This window comes from Pelodiscus sinensis, chromosome 6 (assembly GCF_052426305.1).
Source record: "Pelodiscus sinensis isolate ZL-2025 chromosome 6, ASM5242630v1, whole genome shotgun sequence".
In the NCBI taxonomy this organism is placed as follows: Eukaryota; Metazoa; Chordata; order Testudines; family Trionychidae; genus Pelodiscus; species Pelodiscus sinensis.
The window spans coordinates 21,847,352-21,871,476 of NC_143057.1; the positions used below are offsets into that span (position 1 = coordinate 21,847,352).

A 24,125-nucleotide genomic window follows, 5' to 3' on the forward strand; every position below is an offset into this window, starting at 1 on the left:
TTAAAGTTTCATATACTATTTTAAACATGCAAATAGTTTAATATAAGTGGCAACAAGAAATAGGAGTTATTTAGGGTACACAAAAGGGGTTACTAGTTAGGAACTGAAAAAGGGAAATTTTGGAGGTGATAATCAGGGAGAGCTTCATGACAGCAAGACATATAGTATTCATTTTTGAAATTACACTCCCTAAGTGACATGGACAGGGTGTGAGCCCCATATATAAAGCAACACAACACACAAGAAAGTGTACAGCAAGAGACACACTGCAGTGACCAGGAGATGTCCTCATTGACCCAATAGGTGTTTTCCACCTCTAAACTTTTCTGATTCAATGAAATAGCAGCCCAGATCACTACCACTAAGTCACCAAACTGAAAAGATGAGTGATTTTTTTTTTAAGTGTGACACATTCAATTCATCAGAGGAAGAGAAAAATGCTGGCTGGGGAGAGTTGAGAGAACAGTGGTAGCTCATTGTCAGAAGATCCACCTAGTATACTAAGTAGTACCAGGAACCAAAAATTAGGACAACAACATACTTAGAGTAAGGGTTTTCCTCTGATCAATCATATCCAAGATTATTTCTGATAAACTATCTTTGCCCAATAGCTGATAAATTCCTGAAAATTCTTTCCATATTCAAAGCTAACAAACACTGAATGCCTTCATCTCATATAAAATTGATTGCAGTATTATGAAATCTGTTTTACTAGCATTTTGGTTGAAGTACTCTTCAGCCTTCAGTGTAATCAAAACACTGCTAATGTATTTGAAAAAAAAACTTAACAGATTTCTCTGATCCCAAGATCTATTCATTATCTTCCTGTTACTTTCACATATTAATATTGTGATACAACTAGTTAAACCAGCATTTCCCCAACACAGATTCTGAAGGTACATTCCAAAGGCATGGTGGAGTATAAAATACAGACACTGCATGCCCAGTTAGCATGGATATAAACAGTGAGTAGAATAAAGCGGAGTGCCTTACACACCTGAACCCTAGCTCTCTGCATGCCCAAGCACTGCTTCACATGTTTACGTATCCAATTTTTAGCAGACTAGCTGCCTGCTGCTGGAGCCTCTCCTCATCACAATCTAGTAAAGTCTCTAGCAGCTGGAAGAGGTAGTAGGGAACAGCTCTAGTCATTCTTTCACTGCCAGCTGCAGTTCACATCACAGTGACAAGTGTGGATGCAGCCCGCTTACATGTGTAGTGCTTGTTCCCTCTACACTATTCTAAGTCACAATGCACAAGACAAAGCATAGTGGATACAAGGAAAGAACAGCAGGTATTGAAATCTGTCCAATGTCGAGAATAGCAAAACGATTCTGCCTCCTGTGATATTTTAGATATAATATCTTGAAATAATTTATTTCCATAATATTTCTAGAGCTGACCAGTCAGCTGGATGGGGGAAAGTCAGAGCATGGGATTTTCAAAAGAATCTAAGGGAATTAGGCCTTGCTCTACTGGCCAAATTAAAAGTAGCTGTGTAGGCACAGCTTTCATGTTGCAGCTCAGGTTCTCAGGCCTCCCCATCCCTGCAGGCTTGAAAGCTCGAACCCCAGCTGAGCCACAAACACATGGTTATTTTTAGCATGCTAGCACAAGCCCAAATAACAGTAATTGTGGATCCAGGCTGGGGCATATGCATTTCACAGATGCAGTGCTAGTATCTCTGAACTGAGATAAGGTGCCACTGTCCAAATTATTTAAACAGCAAGCCAATTTCTAACAGGGTTTGATTTGTGCTGAAAAAATTCAGTTCTCTAATTCAGTAAAGGTCCAATATAGTCTGCATTGAAGATTCAGATTTACTTTGGTCTGAGGTTCCAAACTAATCAAGATTTCCCCACTGCATGTTTTAAAACTTTAAATGCTTGAAAGGGCCAGCTCTACAGACAAACCTGCTAAAGTGAATGCAGGCTGTGACTTTAATATAGTATTCAGGTGTGATAGCAACACTTCATCAGTATTAGCGATGCTAGTACTTGCTTTTTCTTTTTTGTTTTCCTTTGTCTCAAATCAAGGGGATATTTTCTTGCTCAAGTCATTTTCCCAGCTTAGACATTACTGTCAGATTTATTCCTGTGGGACACACTTAGCTTCTAGCAGCTGACTGGACTGGGAATCCCTGATTAATTCTTGAAAATGGCTCTACAACACATCAGTGCAATTGCTACTGGGCCAGCTATATATAATGCAATAGTTTAAATCTCCAACCCTTTTTAAGCAGTAGGAATTCTCACTTTAGCTATAAGCTGTATGTTGTAATATGGATATTGTAACTATACATTATAACAACATCTCCTACAGTTATGATTACAAACTAATTTATATTCTTATCCTTATTTCCATATATTCCTAATTCTCTGACACATTTATTTTGAGTGTGAAATTTTCCATTTTTAGTATCTACAAAAAGGGAGTTTTAAAAAAATTGAGCAATGTATTTTTTTTGACATTTTTGAGGTCTATAAGGATGAAAACATTACATTTCCAATTTTTAAAAATGGCCACATATTTTTACACAGCTTAATTGGACACAGTGTGGCTCTGAGAACTGGAATGTATGATAAAGTGTCCAAAATTGGGGGGTAAATCCATGACCAAGTCTGAAAAACACTGATTGGATAACAATAAAGATTCTCATAGCTCCCTATTCAAAAAAGATTATTCCTATATAAGAGAGCAGAAACTATAGATTTGCATGCAAAGGGCTGGCAGTTCACATCCACAGCTAAACATCCACAATTACAATTGACGTAAGTTAATCTTGGACCTTTGCAATGGTACTTGATGATGGCCTCAGTGCCTACAATTATGGATGTAAGAACCATGATTACTTACATAAATGGCCGTGTAGTTGTCTGAAGAATCACTTGCATGTGGAATTCTTGATTTATGTGCACTGTCAAGGTAACCGTGTGCACAAATGTAGGCAAGCAACTATGAGAGTGCAAAAATGAGCCTCTGCTTTCTAAAACAACACATCCCAGAAAAATCACCAGTCAGGAAAAAAAGTGTTAACTTAACCATGTTGCAAATCAAGTAACGTTTTCTAGCCCATAGCCATTTTAATAGTTTATTCTTTTTGTCACAAAAGATGACCCTAAAAGATGACACTATAAAAACAAGATATGCAACCTGATCCCTTAATATTTCAGCTGTATCTCAGACTTTGCATTACCTGATTTCTGGTGACTAACATTAAAACCTTAATTACATGAAAAAGGTTTTTTTTCATTTGAATAGAATTTGTTAATTTTATCTATCAGTATGGTTCTGTAGTAATGATAACAGATTGGGATAGAAAACTTCAGAGTTCTATTCCGACCTCTGCTACAGTCATCTGGGATGATCTTGGACAAATTACTAAGGGGTACATTTTCAAAGCTGAACACTTGAATTTAGACACCTAACTTTAGACATCTAGGACTTAATTTCCAAAACTGTTTTGCACTCACAGCTCCAGTCAACTTTAGAAGCAAGTCAGACCCTAGGTTTGTAAAGCTGGGAACCCAAAATTAGGCATGCATATTTAAGATTACTTCTGAAAAATGTAGGTCGTGAGAAGTTTCTCTTCAGTGTTCTCCTTCTAAAATGGAAAGAGTACTTTCCTGCCAAAAATGAATATGGTGAACCCAATTCTCTGTGCCACAATTTCTCCATCCGTGAAATGGGGACACTTTAAGAGGTATGCTGGTTACAGCCTTGCATAAGTGGTAACACATACCTGTGCCACAGCAGGAGGAGCCCTGGGAAGGAATTGTAATGTAGAAAAGTCTTAAATGGGTAGCCATGTTACAAGCCAATCTCTGAAATAATGGCTGTATGGAGGCCAACAGAATTGCCAGGCCCTTGGCCAGGCTGGGAGTGGGGTGCCTGGCTCCCCACTCCCTGAAGGGCTGTGGCCTTGGGCAGAAGATTGCTGCACAATATACACGCTCCCTCCCAGACAGCTCTTAGTACCGCCCAGAACACACTGCCTGCACCTCCTGTGGTGACTTAAAGAGCTCAGGACTCCAGCCCCCACCACTGTTGCAGTAGGGAGCCTTGGGTCCTTTTGTATCCTGGTCCCCAGGATAGTTTCACCCTTTGCCACCTCCTCCCTCCCCAGTTGGCAGGTCTGATAGCGTTTAGGAAACAACTATTTCCATGGACAAGTTACTTCATAAAGGCCCACCATAGGCTGTCACCTGAGTTTGACTGCTGTTCTTGTTTTCAAGCCATCCCTTTAGCTCTTGGAACAGCCTCTCCCCTGATGGGGGGCTAAGCAAACTTTGTACTTTGACCTAGTTTCCACTTTTTATAAAACTCCTTTTTGATTTTTAAATAATTTAAGATCTCCTAGTTAAGCCAAGGTGGTCTCTTGCCATACTTCCTATTTTTCCTACACAGTGGAGTAGGTTGCTCTTGCCCCATTAATAATGTCTCTTTGGAAGACTGCCAACTGTCTTCCTTTTAGACTCGCTTCTTCTGAGTTTGCTAAAGTCTGCCTTCTTGAAATTCATTGTCTTTATGTCGTTGTTCTCCCTACTACCATTCCATAGAATTATGAACTCTATCATTTCATGATCACTTATGTCATAACGTGTACCCTGCTGTGTTACTTTCCCAACACATGTTTGGATAGTTGAAGTCCCCCATCAACAAGTCCTGTCCTTTGGATGATTTTGTTAATTGTTTAAAAAAAGCCTGATTCCCCCTCTTCTTCCTGATTAGTAGACCCCTAATATGACATCACCCTTGTTTTTTATCCTTTATCTTTACCCAGAGACTCTCCAGAGACGGTAAAGTGATCGACATATAGAACAAAAACATTCAGCTTGATATATACAGTTTTTGCAGTTAAAATCTAGTGACATTGAAAGGCATTACTATAGCTTTAAAAACACTAAAATACATATTGAAGGGTACGTCTACACTACAGAGTTAATTCGAGTTAACTTAATTCGAAATAGTTCATTCGAATTAAGTTAATTCGAATAAATGCATCTACACACAAAACCTATTTCGAAATAGCGTTTTGATATTTTGAAATAGTGCATCCACGTTGAGTAGACCCTGAACCGAAGTTAAGGGCGGCCAGAACCAGTGCTGGCAGGGCATCAGGCTTGGGCTTAGTGTACGGGGCTGCTGCCTGAGGCTAACTGAGCTCCATGCTTAAAAGGACCCTACCCTCACCCCGGAAACACAGTTCTCAGGGTTCCCCACTTGCTTGTCTACCTTGATGAGGGACAGCAAAGCAGTCCTATCTTGGAGTGCCCTGAGTGCCCGCACTCGGGTCACCACAGCACTTGGCCACATGGAGCCAGAGCTGCCCCTGTGCTCGCCGGTGCATCTTGTGGGGTCGTTGCCATCACCCCGGCTGCACTTGCTGCAGGCTGCCATCTGGGGGGATTCATCGGGGGGCTGTCAGGATCCAGGAGGCCCTGCGGGAGAGCGTCCACCCCGAGGAGCCCTCAGAGCCATCCTGGTCCTCCCCACCGGGGTCTTGTGCCCATTCTTCCCTCACATCTTTCCACTTACGCCTTCCTACCCCCCTTCCTGATGTCAAACAAAAGACACGTATGTTCAAAAATAGAAACTGGGTTTACTGAACAAAACTGGGGGGGGGGGGAGGGAGAATGAACCTCTGGGGAGACTGGGAAAAGAAAGAGAGAGGGTAGGAGAGGGGAAGGGGAAACCTGGGAGGAGGGAGCTGGAAATGGGAAGCAAGGGGATGAAGGGGGAGGGGAAGCTCAGGGCTCAGTGTTGGGAGTCTTGCCGGATCAACTTGATTTTCATGCAAACCTGCTCCTGAGTTCGCATGTGGCCTTTGGTGACCAGGCTGGCAGCTATCCTGCCATAGAAGGCTGCATTCCTCTGTCTAGGGCAGAGATCATGGACGTTGGGGGCATCCCCCCCAAACCTGAATAAGGTCCATGATCTCCACACTGGACCAGGAAGGTGCCTGCCTTCTCCAACCCGTCAGGCTCCTGGGAGCTGGCAGACTGCTCCTGGGGAGCAGTGGAGGGCTGGCTGCCAGTGGCTTGCTGGCTCATGTTTTGGGGCCACTGGGTTGGGGCCCCGGGGGCCACTGCTGACTCTGGGCTGGCAGGCTTGGAGCTGGCGCAGGCACTGTGACCAGGATCTACCCCTTTAATGGCTCTGGGGCTGGGGGAGAGGAGAGTAAGTTTTCCTCGTTGTGCCCACAGTGGCCACCAGGGCTCCCTGGCAAGGGTTGAAGGTCCCCCTATTTCGAATTAAGTGTGTACACAGCACTTAATTTGAAATAGCTATTTCGAATTTGGCGTTCTCCTTGTAGAATGAGGTTTACCAAATTCGAATTAAACACTCCGCTATTTTGAATTAATTTTGAAATAGTGGTTTGCATGTATAGATGCTATTAAAGTTAATTCGAAATAACACTGTTATTTCAAATTAACTTTGCAGTGTAGACATACCCGAAGGTATTATCATTTCAGTGCAAGCTACTTGGTGAATGCTAGATATAAGCAATTTGCTTAGATCTTAATTTGAGAGCACTCATTTGTGGACACTGATCTAAAGCTTTGTTTCCCAACACACATACCAGAAATGGAATGGAAAATCTTACATGTAACAGGAAAATCATGGGCTCCTATGAAAAGAAAACCATAGGTGAGGTCTTCACTAAGGAAAATGATCTGAATGTTGCAGAACAAAATGTATTATTATTTGTAATATAATAGTAACTATTATAGGCCCCACCTTAGATCAGGGCTCCATTATCCTAGGAGAGAGTGAAAGACACACATAGTGAGAGACAGTCCTTGCTTCAAAGAGTTTATAAGTAGGGTACTACCAAATTCACAGTCCATTTTCATAAATTTCATTTAAACAAGTGAATTTCGTGGTTTCAGATTTTTAAATCTTACTTTTCACAGTGTTGTAAAAATGTGAATATGAATTTGAAAACAGAAAACTATAAATATATAAAAACCTGAAGACTCAGCATTTCTCAAACTGGGGGTTGCAATGCTATGGCAGGGCAAGGTCATGGTATTGGCACCTTCTGTGCTGTCTTCAAACCTTTCATGGTTGTGAATTTGGAAGGGTCCTATTTATAACCTATTCTAAATAGGCAAGACAGGCAGAGAATGGGATGGATAACAGAGTACACACCAGGTCAGTGACAGAGCCAATGGAACTCAAGTCTCCTTAATCTGAATTGAATGCCCTATCCATAGACCAAACTGCCTCTCCAAAAATACTTGCCAAAATAGTTTTAAATACTATTTAAATACTAAATGTATATGAATATTTCTATACCACCGAGCCTTCTTCCTTGTTCACATAAATATACTGACTAAAACCTGTTATACATTCTTTCAGAAAAGAAATGTGGGGGTACTCATGCACAGAGTTTTGGCAAAGAGATCAATTTTTTGCCTTTTAAAAATGTAGCCTGAAAAGTCAGATAATATTATTAAAGAAAAAATAAGAAAAATAGTGACCATAGAGCACAGTGACAGAAAATAGAAATTTCAGTCTGTGAAATTTTGTGGCTAATTCTGATCTCAAAACAGTTTTATGCTGATAACTGTACTGACTTCAGTGGAGCTATTCCTGATTAACACTGGGCAAACTGAAAGAAGAATCAAGCCTTTTATTTCTTAGAAGATTTTTTAAAGACTGCTATTCCTCATTTTTTTACTTTACATCCAATCTTGTTTGTCTAAATATCATTACATATGAAATACAAATGTAAAAAGACCTAGTAGTTGAAGCACGCCATAATTTATTCCTTGAGCATATCATTTTAACTATCTTTCCCACTGAGTGACTTCTTTCAAGCAGTTTGGGTATGTCTACACTACCCCGCTAGTTCGAACTAGCGGGGTAATGTATGCATACCGAACTTGCTAATGAAGCCCGGGATTTGAATTTCCCGGGCTTCATTAGCATAAAGCCGGCGCCGCCATTTTTAAAAGCCGGCTAGTGCGAACCCCGTGCCGCGCGGCTACACGCGGCACGGGCTAGATAGTTCGAACTACGTAGCCATTCCGAACTATCTGTACCCCTCGAGGAGTACAGATAGTTCGGAATGGCTACGTAGTTCGAACTATCTAGCCCGTGCCGCGTGTAGCCGCGCGGCACGGGGTTCGCACTAGCCGGCTTTTAAAAATGGCGGCGCCGGCTTTATGCTAATGAAGCCCGGGAAATTCAAATCCCGGGCTTCATTAGCAAGTTCGGTATGCATACATTACCCCGCTAGTTCGAACTAGCGGGGTAGTGTAGACATACCCTTAGGAAATAAATAATTTTAAATATTTTGAATCATTTCAAGATTAGCAGTTCAAGGACACTGCACTAAACTAGGGTCCCTAAACCTGTTCAAGTATTAATTGGTTTAATACAACTTAAGTCATTTATTGTAACTGACTTAGGATATCTGTTGTAATATAACTCAGAGTACATGTGGGCATCAGCCCCAGCTCACTGAAGTTGTATTAAATGGATACCTCATCCTTAGAATACAGGAGGTCAGACACTTCTTAACAAGAGTGATATTTGGTAACAGATGCTATTTAATCTTTATAATCATATTAGTGTTTGATATACAGTAGGGAGTATAAGGTCAAAGAATTCAGACTACAGGTCAGATCGTTTCCAGGCTCATGTATTTCCTAAGTAATATCGGTAAAAGACTCCATAGTTCTTTGTCATCCTCCCATCAAACCTACAACACAACCACCATGTTTTGTGATCTGGAAAGAAGAAAGAAACATTAGCTTTCTCTGCACTAGAGAATGAAAGCTGACCTCAAAATGCTGTTTATGTTAAATAAACACTAATTATAGTCAAGTCTTATATACTGTTAATTGTGCATGGCTGTACATGATAATATATTACAAAGCTGATGTTCACTTCATTTACTACTACAGGTTTACCTGTGATTCAGACAGATGCAAACTAAGGATATTAAAATATTTATTTGTAAAAGTTTAACCGTGAAAACTTTCAGCAGTTACACGTTTACTTGCGGGATGTGGGTCACTTTTAAGCCAGTTCCCCACATGATCTGGTACCCACCTACCTCCCCACAGTGAGGGGAGGCCTTGCATGTAACTGCAAAGGTTAACTGATAAGATCAGGCACATTGGTTAACCGTTTAAACTATCACATCCCTAGGGTAAACTGTATTAGAATAATGACGTTCATTTAAAAAGTCACACCAAAGTATTACTATAATTATATATTTGTAAACATTTGTGCTCAAAGCCTCCTACCAAGATAATCAAAGAATTGCAGAATACTAGAACTGGAAGGGACATCAAGAGGTCATCAAGTCCAGTCCCCTGCCCTCACAGAAGGACCAGACATCTCTGATAGATCGTCCCAGATAGATGTTTATCTAACCTGCTCTTAAATATCTCCAGTGATGAAGATTCCACAAGCGCCCTGTCATATAAAAAGCCATATGCGGTGCCTGCAGCTCAGCAGGCTGGAATGGAAGTTTCCTTCTTTGCTGTACTCAGCCTAGTACAGCTTTGTACCCTGCAAACGCAAACACCAGCTGGCCCTTATCAGCTTTAACCCATGCACTTGAGCTGGGAAACCACTAAGCAGTAAACAAGTTGACCTCAATCTCAGCTCATAAGAGTGATACGAATGGCATTGAGCCAGTATGCGCACATCCGGTAAACAACTGTAATATAACTAGCGTAGGGAATCCCATGCCTGGTGAGTTTCACCAGGGACCTAGACCTCGGAGGGTGCCCTGGATTCCCCAGCTGGAGCCCTGTCGATCACGGCCCTTGAGGCAAAGATCAGGGACAGGACTTCCCATGATAGAAAGGACGTAAGCATTCCAAGTGCCTTTTACTCTTATATGTATTGCTCTGTAGTGCTTGATGATATGCACTCTGTAATAGCTGTATAACCACAATACAGTAACATTAACTTTGTAGTAGCAATGATGTAGATGAGATTAATAAAGCAAGACTATCCCTAATTGACTCTGTGTTGAAGCAAGCCCATAATCCTGTTCGTCCATGGTAGAGGATGAGCTGAAACTCCCTAAGCAATTTATTCCAGTGCTTAACTACCCTGACAGTCAAGAAGTTTTTCCTAATGACCAATCTAAACCTCACTTGCTGCAATTTAAGCCCATTGCTTCTTGTTCTATCATCAGAGGTCAAGGAGAACAATTTTTCTTCCTCCTCTTTCTAACACACTTTTAGGTGCTTGAAAACTGCTATCATGTCCCCTCTCTTTCCAAACTAAACAAACCTAGTTCTTTCAGTCTTCATGTTTTCTAGGCCTTTAATCATTTTTGTTGCTCTTCTCTGGACCTTCTTCAGTTTCTCCACATCATTTTTGAAATGTGGTACCCAGAACTGGACACAAAACCTCAGTTGAAGCCTAATCAGCACAGAGTAGAGTGAAAGAATTACTTCTCTTATGTTTCTCACAACACTCCTGTTTATGCATCCCAGAATCATGCTCACTTTTTTTGGCAACAGTGTCACACTGTTGACTCATATTTAGCTTGTGGTTCACTATAACCTCTAGCTCCCTTTCTGCATGCTCCTTCCTAGATAGTCACTTCCCATTTTGTATGTGTGAAGCTGATTGTTCCTTCCTACATGGAGTACTTCACATTTGTCCTTATTAAATTTCATCCTATTTATTTCAGACCATTTCTCCAGTTTGTGCAGATAATTTTGAATTCTGAACCTATCCTCCAAGAACAACGAGAAGTCCTGTGGCACCTTATAGATGGCATCTGAGGAAGTGGGTCTTTGCCCACGAAAGCGTATGCTTTAATATACCTGTTAGTCTATAAGGTGCCACAGGATTTCTCCTTGTTCTTGCAGATTCAGACTAACATGGCTACCCCGCTGATACCTATCCTCCAAAGCACTTGTAATCTCACCCAGCTTTATATCATCTGCAGACTTATAAGTGTACTCTCTATGCCATTATCTAAATTGCTGATGAAGATATTGAAACAGAACCTGTCTCAAAATTGACCCATGCGGAACCCCTGCCAGCATGTCCCCAGAGACAGAGACAAACACCTACAGGATCTTTATAGAGCATTCCTAAAAATTGAAATACCCACCTGGAGAAGTAAAAAAACAGACTGACAGAGCCAAAAAAGTACCCAGACGTGAACTACATCAAGACAGACTCAAAAGAGAAAATAAGGGTATGTCTACACAGCAAAGTTATTTTGAAATAACAGCAGTTATTTTGAAATAACTTTCCTAGCGTTTACACAGCCATTCCGTTATTTTGAAATTAATTCGAAATAGTGGAGGGCTTATTTTGAAATTGGTAAACCTCATTCCATGAGGAATAGTGCCAATTTTGAAATTGCTATTTCGAAATAAGCGCTGTGTAGATGCTTATTTCCAAATAGGGGGCCTCCAGCCCTTCCTGCGTGCCCTGCTGGCCGCCCTGGCCACAAGGCAACTTCTGACTTGATGCCCTGCCGGAACTGGTTCCAACCAGCCTTAAATGTGATTCAACATCCACTCAGTGTGGACGTGCTATTTCAAAATAGAAAAATGCTATTTCGAAATGCATTTTGTGTGTAGGTGCATTATTTCGAAATAAGCTATTTCGAATTAACTATTTTGAAATAGTTTATTTCGAAATAACGCTGTAGTGTAGACATAGCCTAACAGACTTCCACTTGTTATGACCTACAGTCCACAACTCAGACTGCTCCAGCGCATTATACACAATCTACAAAACATCTTAAAAAATGATCCCTCACTCTCAATGGCCTTGGGAAAAAAGCCTATTCTCGCTTACAGACAACCCCCAACCTGAAACGAATTATTTCCAGTAACCATGCCAAACAACCACATCAGAAGTATCCAGGAATCCAGCCCTGCAACCAACTGTGGCACCAACTCTGCCCACATATCTATATAAGCGAATTCATCACTGGAGCCAACAACATAAGCTACCTAATCAAAAGGTCATTTGACTGCACATCCAGTAATTTGATCTATGCCAATAAATGCCAGCAATGCCCCACTGCTATATATATTGGACAAATTGGACAGACCCTACGGGAAAGAATCAATGAACACAAATCAGATATACGTAAAGGGAACATATAGAAACCTGTTGGGGGAACACTTTAATCTTCCTAATCACTGTTTAAAAGATCTTCAAGTGGCTATCTTGTCACAAAACAATTCTACTAGCCAAATACACAGAGAGGCGTTGGAATTACAATTAATCTGCAAGTTCATTTCTCATGCTAATGGCCTCAATCGTGATGTGGGATGGTTAGGACATTATCAACCTAACATTCAATGAACGTGCAAACAGCTCTTCGTGTAGGTTCCTGTGTTAGGAAGGGTACTATCTATTGACTTTGATTCTTATCTGCTTCATTTTAACTATCCAATCTTCAAGTACTTATTGATTCCCAGTTCTGCCTTCCCGTTTTTCCCTTTGATATTTCCATACTCTCTGCTCCTTGTTTCTCGCCCTCCCTCCTTTTTTCCTCCCCTCCTCCCTTCTCCCTTATTTATTTTAGGTCTGCACATCCTAAACTCAAAACTCCGGTCATCTGAAGAAGTGGGCTGTGCCCACAAAAGCCTATAAAGTGCTATCAGACCATTTGTTGTTTTTTAAGTTTATTTCTGAGAATAGTTACCAGTTATGAATCTACCATATAGTAACCCCATCTAGGTTGTATTTGTCTAGTTTATGGATAAGAAGGTCATGCAGGACCAATATCAAATGCTTTACTAAAGTCTAGGTGTAAGACTTTACTAAAGTCACGTCCACCGCTTCTCCCTTTTCCATAAGACTTGCTGTCCTATGAAAGAAAGCTATCAGATTGGTTTGATGTGGTTTGTTCTTTACAAATCCATGCTGTTATCACCGTATTATCCTCCAGATATTTGCAGATGAATTGCTTCATTATTTGCTTCATTACCTTTCCTGGCACAGAAGTTAAGCTGACTGGTCTGTAGTTTCCTGGGCAGTCCTTATTCCCCCCCCCCCCCCTTTTTTTTTGATGGGCACTGTATTCACCGTTTTCCAGGCTTTAGGAATCTTCTGTCTTCCATGACTTTTCAAAGATGATTGATAGTGCCTAAGATACCACCTCTTTCAGCTCCTTTAGTATTCTAGGATTCTTTTCCTCCGGCCCTGGTGTCTTGAAGACATCTCATTTCTGTAAGTAATTTTTAACTAGTTCTTTTAATATTCTAATTTCTAAACCTACCCCATTTCCCTAGCATTCACTAAGTTAGGCATCCAGTCACCACCAACGTGCTTGGTGAAAACCGAAACAAAGACGTCGTTAAGCACCTCTTCCATTCCCATGTTTTCTGTTATTGTTATTGTTTCTCCCTTTTCATTGAGCAAAGAGCCTACTCTGTCCTTGGTCTTTCTCCTGCTTCTAATATATTTGTAGAATGTTTTCTTGTTACCCTTTATGTCTCTAGCTAGACTGAGCTCATTTTGTGCCTTCACCTTTCTAATTTTGTCCCTATATACTTGTGTTATATGCTTATATTCATCCTTTGTACTTTGCCCTAGTTTCTGCTTTTTATATGACTCTTTTTTGATTTTTAGATCATTTAAGGTCTCCTGGTTAAGCCAAGGTGGTCTCTTGCCATACTACCTATCTTTCCTACACAGTGGATGGTTGGCTCTTGGGCCCTTAATAATTCCCCTTTGATGTTGGTCCCCGAAATACAGGAAGATATAGCCCGTGCATTAAAGAATTTACACTGTAAATAGACAAGGAAGGTAAAGGGAAATAGAGGAACACAAACATGAAGAACATCATACAATAGGTCAGCAACCTAGTTGTAAACTGAACATAGGATTTTTGACCCCCAGATTAGTGCCCTATCCACTAACCCATGATGCCTATCTGCACAAACATTCACATGGCCTACTCCCTAGTCTTGGTTGCCCTTCGCTGCTCCACTCCGACCTTGGAATGAGCTTCTGGTAGAGAGCAGTGGTACCAGTTGGGACATCGATCTTTGTTCTGACACAGCCAGTGATAGTTGTGAAGGGGACTTCATCATCATCAGAGCACCCAATGCTTCCCAATATGGCCATTGTGTTGCTATCACTGGGGTGCTATGGAAGGCAAAGCAGTTTTTAGTGCCCAATCCCAATGCAGAGACTGGGATATGGGCTGACCTGGGCCTCTGCACCAAAGGAACCTCTCTCCTGCAACCAAGGAAGAGCCATCAACACCTGGGCTTGCCTGCTGACTGTGGCTACCATGAGCAATCAATCAGTGGATATACCAGAAAGAACAGTCCCAGTGGGAACAGTGCTTGGGAGATAAGTAACCCGAGGGGGAGTTCCAGTGACTGGGCCTGGCATCTAGACACTGACCAATGATAGGGCAATTACATTGGTTATAATATAGGGAGCATTGACCCTGAATAGGGAAATAACATCTTGACATTTGAGGGAAGAGTTTGGGTGACTGGCAGTGTAGTTGCAACTTGCAACCTGCCTTGTCTGGTGACCTGTGGCACTCTCCTGCCTCCCAAAGTAAACCTCCTTACAGGAGGTATAAGGGATCTGTAGAAAAAGGCTTTTTTTCTTGACAGATCCCTCTCTAGACTGATGCTTTTTTGTCGACAAAGTGCTGAGTCGGCAAAACGTGGCAACCATTTTTATGCAAATTAGGCACAGGATATTTAAATCCCTGCCTCATTTGCAATGTCGACCTGCCTAATCTGCATCCCTTTGCCGACAGAGGGATGCAGTCTAGATATACCCAAAGTGTTAAATAACATTCTAGATTTTTAGAATGTTTAGATGGGATCATATATATGATCCCATCTACATATTTTGTTAGTCTTTAAAGTGCTACTAGACTATTTGTTGTTTTTTAAGTTTTTCCTGTTACAGACTAATCGGCTACCCCTCTGTAGATTTTTATCTGCAATAGAGTTAAAAATCCAAGTAAAATGCATTTTTTCCTACAGTTCAAAACCAGAAAATTGTGAGTAAAGAAGAGCTCTCTACTCATTCTTCAATTTTATTAATCAAGATTCTGTCCATTAAGACATTTACATTATACTGGTGTACTGTATGCATCACTAACCATATGCCATCCCTAAACAGTAGGAATTCAGCCATTCACTTCATTCATTAAAATCCACAGAGCCTATTATTCTGTTTACAGTCTAATAGATATTCACTGTCACTATTCAGGCCTCTGATTCAATTTGCCTAAATCCCAGCTGCAGAGTAATCCTGATGGAGATTAAGTTAATTTATCACCAATTCCTTCTCAGAACCATCAACTGTTGGTGTTTCTTAATAAAAGCTATGGTTCACTTTCTTCCCCTGAAACTAGTACATCTAAGAGTGTTTCTAATAGAGTGGGTAAGTATTTCATTTTTTAAATGGTAAGGTGTTTTTGTGTGTCTTTTAAGAGAGAAAAGTGATGTTTGCAGGTAGAACATCCTCACAGTGCATTTGCTGTATTATTTACCATTTATAAAACTGAGGTCTGTGTTTTCCTAATGAAAATACTGATTTTTATCGAATGAAGTTGCTTTCCTTTAATCATATATTTGGTGGATTCAGGTCAAACACTGATTATCAGATTTTGTCACCTGCTATAGCACAATACAAAGGAATCACACTGGATATTTTTTCTAGATAAAGAGATGACAATTAAGAGCATGCTTAATGGACCAGATGGTTTTCTTCTTGCTTTTAAATGTTCCCAGCTGGGAACATATTTCCTATCAACTTACAGCCATGTCCAATGCACTCACTTTCAAAGCAAAACTGATAGCATTCATTTACATAAATGGTACAACAATCATTCTCATTTTAAGCTGTTCCTGTAACCTAATAAAGTGATCTTTGGACAAACTATCACTATCACAACAGTGCAGAGCTTTTAAAACTATGTGGATTTCATCTGGAAGTTGTTCCATTTCTATTTTAAGATACTGGGCTTTTTTCTTTTTTTTTAAGCCACTGCATGTCACAAACTTCCCCACTGCATTTTATAATATCTTCTGATGCAGACATGGCTCATGAATGTACAAGATTCTTGCTGGTGGGAAAGTTCAACTGTTCACCTCTCTCAGGGATGAACAAATCAAACAGTAAATCTGCCAAATGTTATGAAGAGCAGCTGTGTTCAATGAGACCAACATTGGCCATATATCATAGAGGTAGTTCTAGTCACCCATCCTGCATCTGATCTACGCAACCATTCTAGGCCTGTATTTTTTTCCACATCCTGGACCCACTAATAGAAGGTGGGAGAGGATCACTGCCCAGGAAATCCATGCCCTGGGTATGGGGAGGAAAATAAACCTCACCACTGAGAATGTGTACAGTCTTATCTCCTCCCTCTCTTGATCCTGGATAATTTTGAATGTTCCTGATAAGGATTTCTCTTAGACAGGAGACTGGTTTCCCTGGGTGGAAGGATTCATGAAGTGGGAGTGTGAATGTGTGTTGCTTTTTATTCTGAGTGGGTGTGGGGGTCATCAAATAGGTCCAGAATATTATTCAGATATTAGGAATCTCCCCTTTACAACCTCCTATTCTCTACTTCCTACAATCTCCAATTCTTTTCTGTGAGTCATTCTTATGTAAGGCCTTTCATTTTGTTTTAGCCAAAATGATGATGGAATTTTTCATATAGTCCCTCTGAAGAAAACTGTAGTAAATGAGTAAAACACAGCACACACAAACTTGGACCTCATCACAATATATTCACGAAGAAATGTTTCTAACATTCCATAGCATTTATTACTAAATTGCTAGGCAAGGGCCTAAATAGAGCAATAAGTAGTATATTATGCACCTATCATCCCAACTTCTTTTTTGATACAGACCCTGATCCAAAAGCTTACAAATCTAAACCAAATATAGAAATTATATTATCTATGAAGTGATATATATATTGAAAGTCCAAACTTTAATGTACAATGGGCATTATAAGTGCAAAATATGCAAAAGGTAATTAAAAGATACATCTCTCTTTTAGACATTCCTTGTTTTCAGTGCAGTTATTCCAGAACTGCATCATGAGTGAAAGCAGACTCCAGTATCCTGGGATACATATAGAGAGAAACTAGAAATGGATAGGTCAGAGTTAATGCGGATTTTCTTTAATTTTAGTCAGAACTCTTGGGTGAATACCATGTGGTCCTGGTAATTTATTACTGTTTATTTTATCAATATGTTCTACATATCTTATTTAACATTTACAAAAAATCATAAAAATATGTGTATGTATGCAACAGATTTGGTACTTTACTCTAGCTAAAGATTGTGTATTACATTTGTACTGCATGAAAGGTGTCATTTAATTCTAGATTAGAGTTGTCAAATGATTAAAAATAATTATAAATAATAATGAGATTAAAATATAGTTATGATTTGGCAATTTAATTGCACTGTTAAACAATAATAGAATACCAATTTAAATGTATTAGGAAAATTCGTGGATGTTTTTCTACATTTTCAAACAGATTCATTTTAATTACAACACAGAATACAAAGTGTGAAATGCTCACTTTCTATTGTTATTTTTCATTACAATTATTTGTACTATAAAAACGAAGCAAAAGAAAAGGTATTTTTCAATTCATTTTATACAAGTACTGTAATGCAGTCTCTTTAGACTGAAAGTGCAATTTACAAATATAAAAATTTATTTTCGTATAACTGCACTCAAAATCAAAACAAGGTAAAACTTAAAAGCCTGCAAGTTGAAACATGAAGGGCCATACAACAGTTTAGTATATCTGATATGTAAATACCATTTTATGCCAGCTACAACATTATGCCTGCTCTTATTTTCTGGTGGCAGTGTAAATAAGAAGTAGATAACATTATTACCTGTAAACAAACTTATTTGTCTTCATGATTTGCTAAACTAGAAGTAGGAATGAGTGAACTGAAAAATACTATTTCTTTAGTTTAACTTTTTTTTATCAATATAATATAAACTGAGAAGTGTACACTTTGTATTCCATGCAGTAACTGAAATCAATATATTTGAAAATGTAGAAAAACATCAAAAAATAAAATAATACATTTAAACAGGTATTCTATTATTACTTAACAGTACAATTAAAGCTGCAATCAATTATGACTATTTTAATCTAATGAACTTTTTTGTATTAATCGCATTCATTAACTGTGATTAATTGACAGCCCTATTCTAGACCCATTTGAAATAGAAACCACATGGCCATTTTTTTTCTCTTGGATAGACAGCACAGACGGTCATCGGCAAAGGATGGCCTCACAATTTGGAGGAGCTTACACTAGAAGCTGATGATTTGGCAGCCATTGATTTCCTCCTACTCTGGACATGCTGAGGATAATATTTTGCCTGTTTGAGAGTGGAGGATGCCAATGTATGGTGCACAAAAGACCATTTGCTTAGCTTCTGTTTGTGGTGGTATTTGATCAAATGGTCAATCAAAAGAAAAACAAAATTCTAACCTTCACAAATGTTATGAATTCTTCTACTTTGTCATTGGCCAGCAAGAGTTTTCTCTGCACTACTTCCAGTGCCTGTTCACTTTGCTTTGCCAAGCCATGGAGTTGCTGAGATGCTGTAGTCTCAAGTTCAGTCATCGCACATTCAGCTTCAATCATTTTACCTTCTAGGTTGGTAAGCTTGAGATCCTGAAAGTACATCAATATGAAAATTGGTACGCAAAAAGGGAAGCAATTACGATGTAATTTTAATCTAAAAAAATACACATTAGTTAACATTATGGGACATTCAATTTATAATATATACAATTCAATTCACAAGTATCTTTATATGTCATTATCCATATAAGGACTGAATTTTCACTAATAATAAGGTAACATAGCTTCAAGCCAAACTAAATAAAATCTTATACGGAAAGATGTTACTATTACTCTGTTTTATATTCTCCTAGAAGTATTTTAAAAAATTAAGTAGTGGGCCTTGAAACTTTTCATTTAAAAAAAATAATATTGTGAATGACTAAGTCAAGGAAAAAAAGGGAAATTACTTTTTTCTACATTAACTAGCAACACACTAATACTATACCTTTTTCCCCAACTCATCTTTAGCCTTGCGATACATCTGTTCATACTGTGATTTCTCTTTTGTAGCTACATTAAGCCTTTGCTTTAGTGAATCAATTGATGTTTTCTTGTTAGAACAGTCTTCAGTCAATGTCTTTACCTGAAGTAAAACCACAGGCAATTTGATTATTTAGACAGAAAACCTACAAACATGAACCAAAATCACAAGTAAACTTATTTTTGTTCTTACTGCATAAATTGGTACTTAAGCTAAACACTTGGTAGTATTTCCAGAACTTATAATAGGAATTTAATAAGCAGCTTATTTACCCACCCATAAATTATTCTATACAAAATTTGGTTGCATAAAGTGTGAAAGTCTAGACAGGGTTGATATTTACTTGTAGCTTTTAGACATTTTTCACTAACATAACAAGGTCAGCCATAGTTTCAAATCTTTCTAATCATGGAGGGGAAAAGCATATGCTAATCAAAATATAGCTGAGAAAATGGTAATTGTCTACTACATGATTGCTTGCTTAGTCTTCTGGATAACACATGGTGACTTTGCCCTGTGTGCGTGGTTAGTGATTTAAGCCATAAATTGAAATGAAAGAACATTCCTAGAAAATCACTCTGCTATCACGGAAGATTGTATTAATCACACAATCCTACAGATAGTATACAGTATTGGCGAATCTCTCTGCTCTTCTGTTGAAGAGTATCATATTTTTCAGTTGAATTCTCTACAAACAACAATGGAAATATATGGGCTCTGATCCTGTTGAAGCTGAAAAATGGGATGCTGAAAATGCTCAAAGAGCAAAGTGCAACACTGAACTCTAAACTATTTTCTCTAAAAACAAAACCCAGGTATTTAGCTTGCTACTTCCTCACATTATCCCTTTCTGTCTCTCTGGTTGAGCATTCCTTAATGACACCTTATCTTTGGCATGGAGGGTAAGAGAGCAGCTCTCTCCGGAGCTGACAATGCTTAATGACTGCACGCACAGGCTACTGTACAAGCTGTGCAGCCAGCACTCGCTTTCTAAGAGAATAAAAGTATGTCTTGCTCGGCAAATTGTTTATTTCTATTTTGAGGTCATACATTGAATAACCTCATAGAAAGCCACTAGTCTGTTATCTTTGTCAGGGATAAAGGGCTGCATTGCAATGAACTGAATGGATATTATAAAAAGATGTCTTATCATCTCTAAGACCTTCCAACTTTCATGAAATGCCTTTAGATATGTAGGAAAAAACCATTTGGATGCTGAGCTGTAAGTTTCAATTAATAAATCAGTAACATAAAATCATAAAACCTGAATTCTGAAATGATAATTCAGCATTAAAAGTAGGAGTTAATATTGTTTAAAATACTAAAGAATTTAACTGAAGTAGATTGAAAATATTTGTAAACATATTTTGTGTACAGAATTACCCTAATTTGATCTATAGTGGCTTTTATAATGTTGAAAAATGTCTGATATTCTAGTAAGGCTATATATAGCAAATATTAAAATTGAGTTTTCTATATATTCTCATTATTTAGTTACACTTCTATTATATATACATTGAATTATGGTGAATTATACAGTTAATCAATACAGTCATCATATACCAAATCCATATAAACCCAAAATGGACAGAACTGCAATAAGTTAATGAAATGTACGCTTAAAATTTTGGTATGGTTTGTATAATTGGTTGGAATAACTTCTACAAATCAAACATTTATTTTTGTTATATATATTAACAACAAACAACTGTTACCTTTTTCTCAAAACTTTCTATTGTTTCCTTAAAAGTTTTCTCAATTTCCTGGTTTGCTTTCAGACGAGACCTTAAGTCTTCTATTAAATGTCTTTTCAAATTTATGTCTCTTTCCACCCGAGAAATCCTTGAAATAAGGGGAAAAAAGTCACAGCACCCACAGTATTAACAAATATAGTTATAATATAGTTACTTTAAACAATTAAATGTACATTAAGCATTTGTCATGTAAATAGCTGTAATTGATTTTTTTCCTAAACCACTGCATAGTATATTTAATCTCTTAACTAGTAGATCTAGTTCTATTAATTCAAAGGATCCACTCTATTGTGATTTACATTTTTACAGTGGTTTGTAATGTATCATATTGTATTAAGGTGAAAGCACAACAATAATACTTTAGTACACATTTATACAAGAAAAATAGCTGTTGAAAAAACATTTAGAAACTTCAACGAATTAATAAAAAACTGTTATTATTATGTGATAGATACTTTCCAATCATTGTATGTGTAGAATTCTTTTTTAAAATGGGGGAAAATCCAGTTTGAAACTTAATAGTATAGAGCAATTGATGTATTTGTGTTATTTGGGAAAATGCTTCAATGTGTACTATCTGAAAAACCACATTGTACATTCAAATAAGATTATTTCTTTTTCAAAAATGCAAAATCTTACAATTTGTCAGTATTTTAATAGAAGCCTCTTGAAAAATCAAGCTAACGCATCTACATTTTATAATCCAGAAATGTATGCCTTATATGCTCCTTCTCCAGCTAGAATACAAATTAATATTTTAATATAATCACACTATTTTCTGAATACATTCATACAACTGCACTGTTTTTTTCCATATAAAACAAAATGAATGGTTGCAGTATGTTCATACATTGGTGCTATCCTGTCAATACCATAGGAAATCAGCAAGTAAACAATACTACAGTAAATTCCTTCAATCTATGTTCACGTTTGTATTGATGTATTTGTGTTATTTGGGTGGTCATGAAGAATACTTTTGGTAAAAAAAAAAAAAGGAGAATGTGTTATATGAAAACAATATAATGACCTATACTTACATTCTTAATCTAAATCTACACATAACAGTAGAGGGCTTAATTTTTTCTTAAAGCATTATCCACTAGAAAATCTACACCATTAAATTGTTTTCAAGAAATAAAATTATACTTATTCTCTAAAATAAAAAATTGGAAATTGTTGGGTGTTTTTTTAAAACTTTTGATCAGACAATAAATTTAAAAAGATGCTGATAGGTCATATTTAGAACCTAAATATAACTAAAGAACAGTACTACAGCTGTCTTTACAATTTGAGAAAAAAATCTCAATAATATATTTCAAAATCAATATACATGAATTCAAAAGTTAAAATAAATCTTAATCAATTCAAATATAAACAAACACAACTGTCTTTTTGCACTTTTTACAAATATAAGACTGGATATTTAATCCAATTTAAGTATCTTAACCTTGATATGTCTCCTAGCCCCAAGGCAAAGAATTACTGTATTTGAAAGACTGCTTTTAGCACTGCTGAAGCACTCATTTAGATTTACATCAAGGATAACTAAGTCCACTCTAGGGTCTGAATTCTGACTTTAGATATTCTTATTACAGTGCAGAAACTGTAGCCAGCTAATCACTCATCGGTTTATACAAAATGTGATCTTAGCATGTTCCACTCTGATTTTCTGTAAAGCCCCTAACAGTTTGCAAGATTTATCAAAGAGAGAGAGAAAGAGAGAGAGAGGTTTATCTCCAAGTCTGGATCTGAAATGATTAATGTTGGAATAACTACATATCTGCCACTGGGTGGCAGCAAATACAATAGATAGAGGAAGAGAACATACTTTTCCTGTAGTTCTAGCATCTTGTCTTCTTTTTCCTGGACTTCAATTTTTAGAGACTTAATGGTGGTTGAGTGTTTAGTGATTTCATTATTTGCATTCTAAATGGAAAAAAAAGCTTATTAAAATATAAGTAGTATGAATAAAATATTATCTGAAGTATAACTAGTAATGAATTTGTTTAAAAGAAAAAGGTTCACTGTATAAAAGTTTATTTTTGATTAACATTATTAACATTTCACGTCTATCCTACTGTGCAAAAGAACACGCCAATTTTCACATTTATCATAACTCTTTGCCTTTGAAAATACATTCAAACTGCTATTTCCCCACATGATAATAATTATCCATTATTAATAAATGTTCTTCAGGTAAGTACTTTGTACGTAATAGGACCAGATTTTCCCTCACATGGGACTGGCAGTAAGCGGGGTAAGTAAGAGGGAAGTAATATTCTACATCACTGGTGGCCAACCTGCAGCCCACTGAGGTTCTGTGTGCAGCCAGCAAGACATTTTGTTTACAACTGCCCATGCAAAGGGTTGCCTGATTCTGCTGGTTTTTGTTCGCATAGGTTTTTTTTTCCTTACCAGTATTATTCTAGTGACACAAACTTAAAGCAAGGGAACATGAAGTGAGCTGAATGCTGATTGTAAGCAACATTATGAGAGCCATGTGTTCCTTTAGAATCTAATTGGCATACCCCACAAATTCTAGGGATGCAAGTGCAGTTAGTATAACTACTCTATCACATTGTTTAAAACAATCTTACGGCCACTGAGATGACGGAGGGCCACTTATGCCACCCACTCAGTCACTAGCCTATGTTGCCCCTAATTGATCTACATAGTTAGTCTTGTGCTGGTTTCTTTGAACTGTACATCTCTTCTGGCTTTGGCTGTGTCTAGACTGGCATGATTTTGCAGAAATACTTTTAACGGAAAAGTTTTTCCGTTAAAAGTATTTCTGCAAAAGCGCGTCTAGATTGGCAAGAATGCTTTTGCGCAAAAAGTGCTTTTGCGGAAAAGCATCCTTGGCCAGTCTAGACGCGATTTTGCGCAAGAAAGCCCCGATCGCCATCGGGGCTTTTTTGCGCAAAATAATTCTTCCCTGTCTACACTGGCCCTCTTGCACAAGTATTCTTGCGCAAGAGGACTTTTTCCTGAGCGGGAGCGTGAAAGTATTTGTGCAAGAAGCACTGATTTTGTAAATTACAAAGTCAGTGCTCTTGCGCAAATTCAAGTGGCCAGTGTAGACAGCTAGTAAGTTTTTGCGCAAAAGCAAATGCTTTTGCACAAAATCTTACCAGTCTAGATGTACCTATAGTGTAGAGTAGGGATGTTAAATATCAGTTAATTGAATAGTCGAGTAACCTCATTAATTCTTCTCGGTTAATCTACTATTCTGTAGTCTCAGGAGCAGGGCTAGCAGCCAGTGCACTCCGGCCCTATTC

General features: G+C 38.1%; 1 protein-coding gene across 2 annotated transcripts in view; it reads right to left on the reverse strand.

The window, feature by feature from the left end:
* Window positions 1-24,125, reverse strand: part of CNTLN (centlein) — a 327,186-nt gene that overhangs the window by 12,623 nt on the left and 290,438 nt on the right. For both annotated transcript variants that reach the window (XM_075931523.2, XM_075931522.2), the window contains exons 20-23: window positions 22,676-22,773; window positions 20,809-20,935; window positions 19,058-19,195; window positions 18,475-18,660 (exon numbers count right to left, since the gene is read on the reverse strand). In XM_075931523.2, the coding sequence (XP_075787638.2) occupies window positions 18,475-18,660; window positions 19,058-19,195; window positions 20,809-20,935; window positions 22,676-22,773 (549 nt within the window). The remainder of the gene's footprint in view (window positions 1-18,474; window positions 18,661-19,057; window positions 19,196-20,808; window positions 20,936-22,675; window positions 22,774-24,125) is intronic.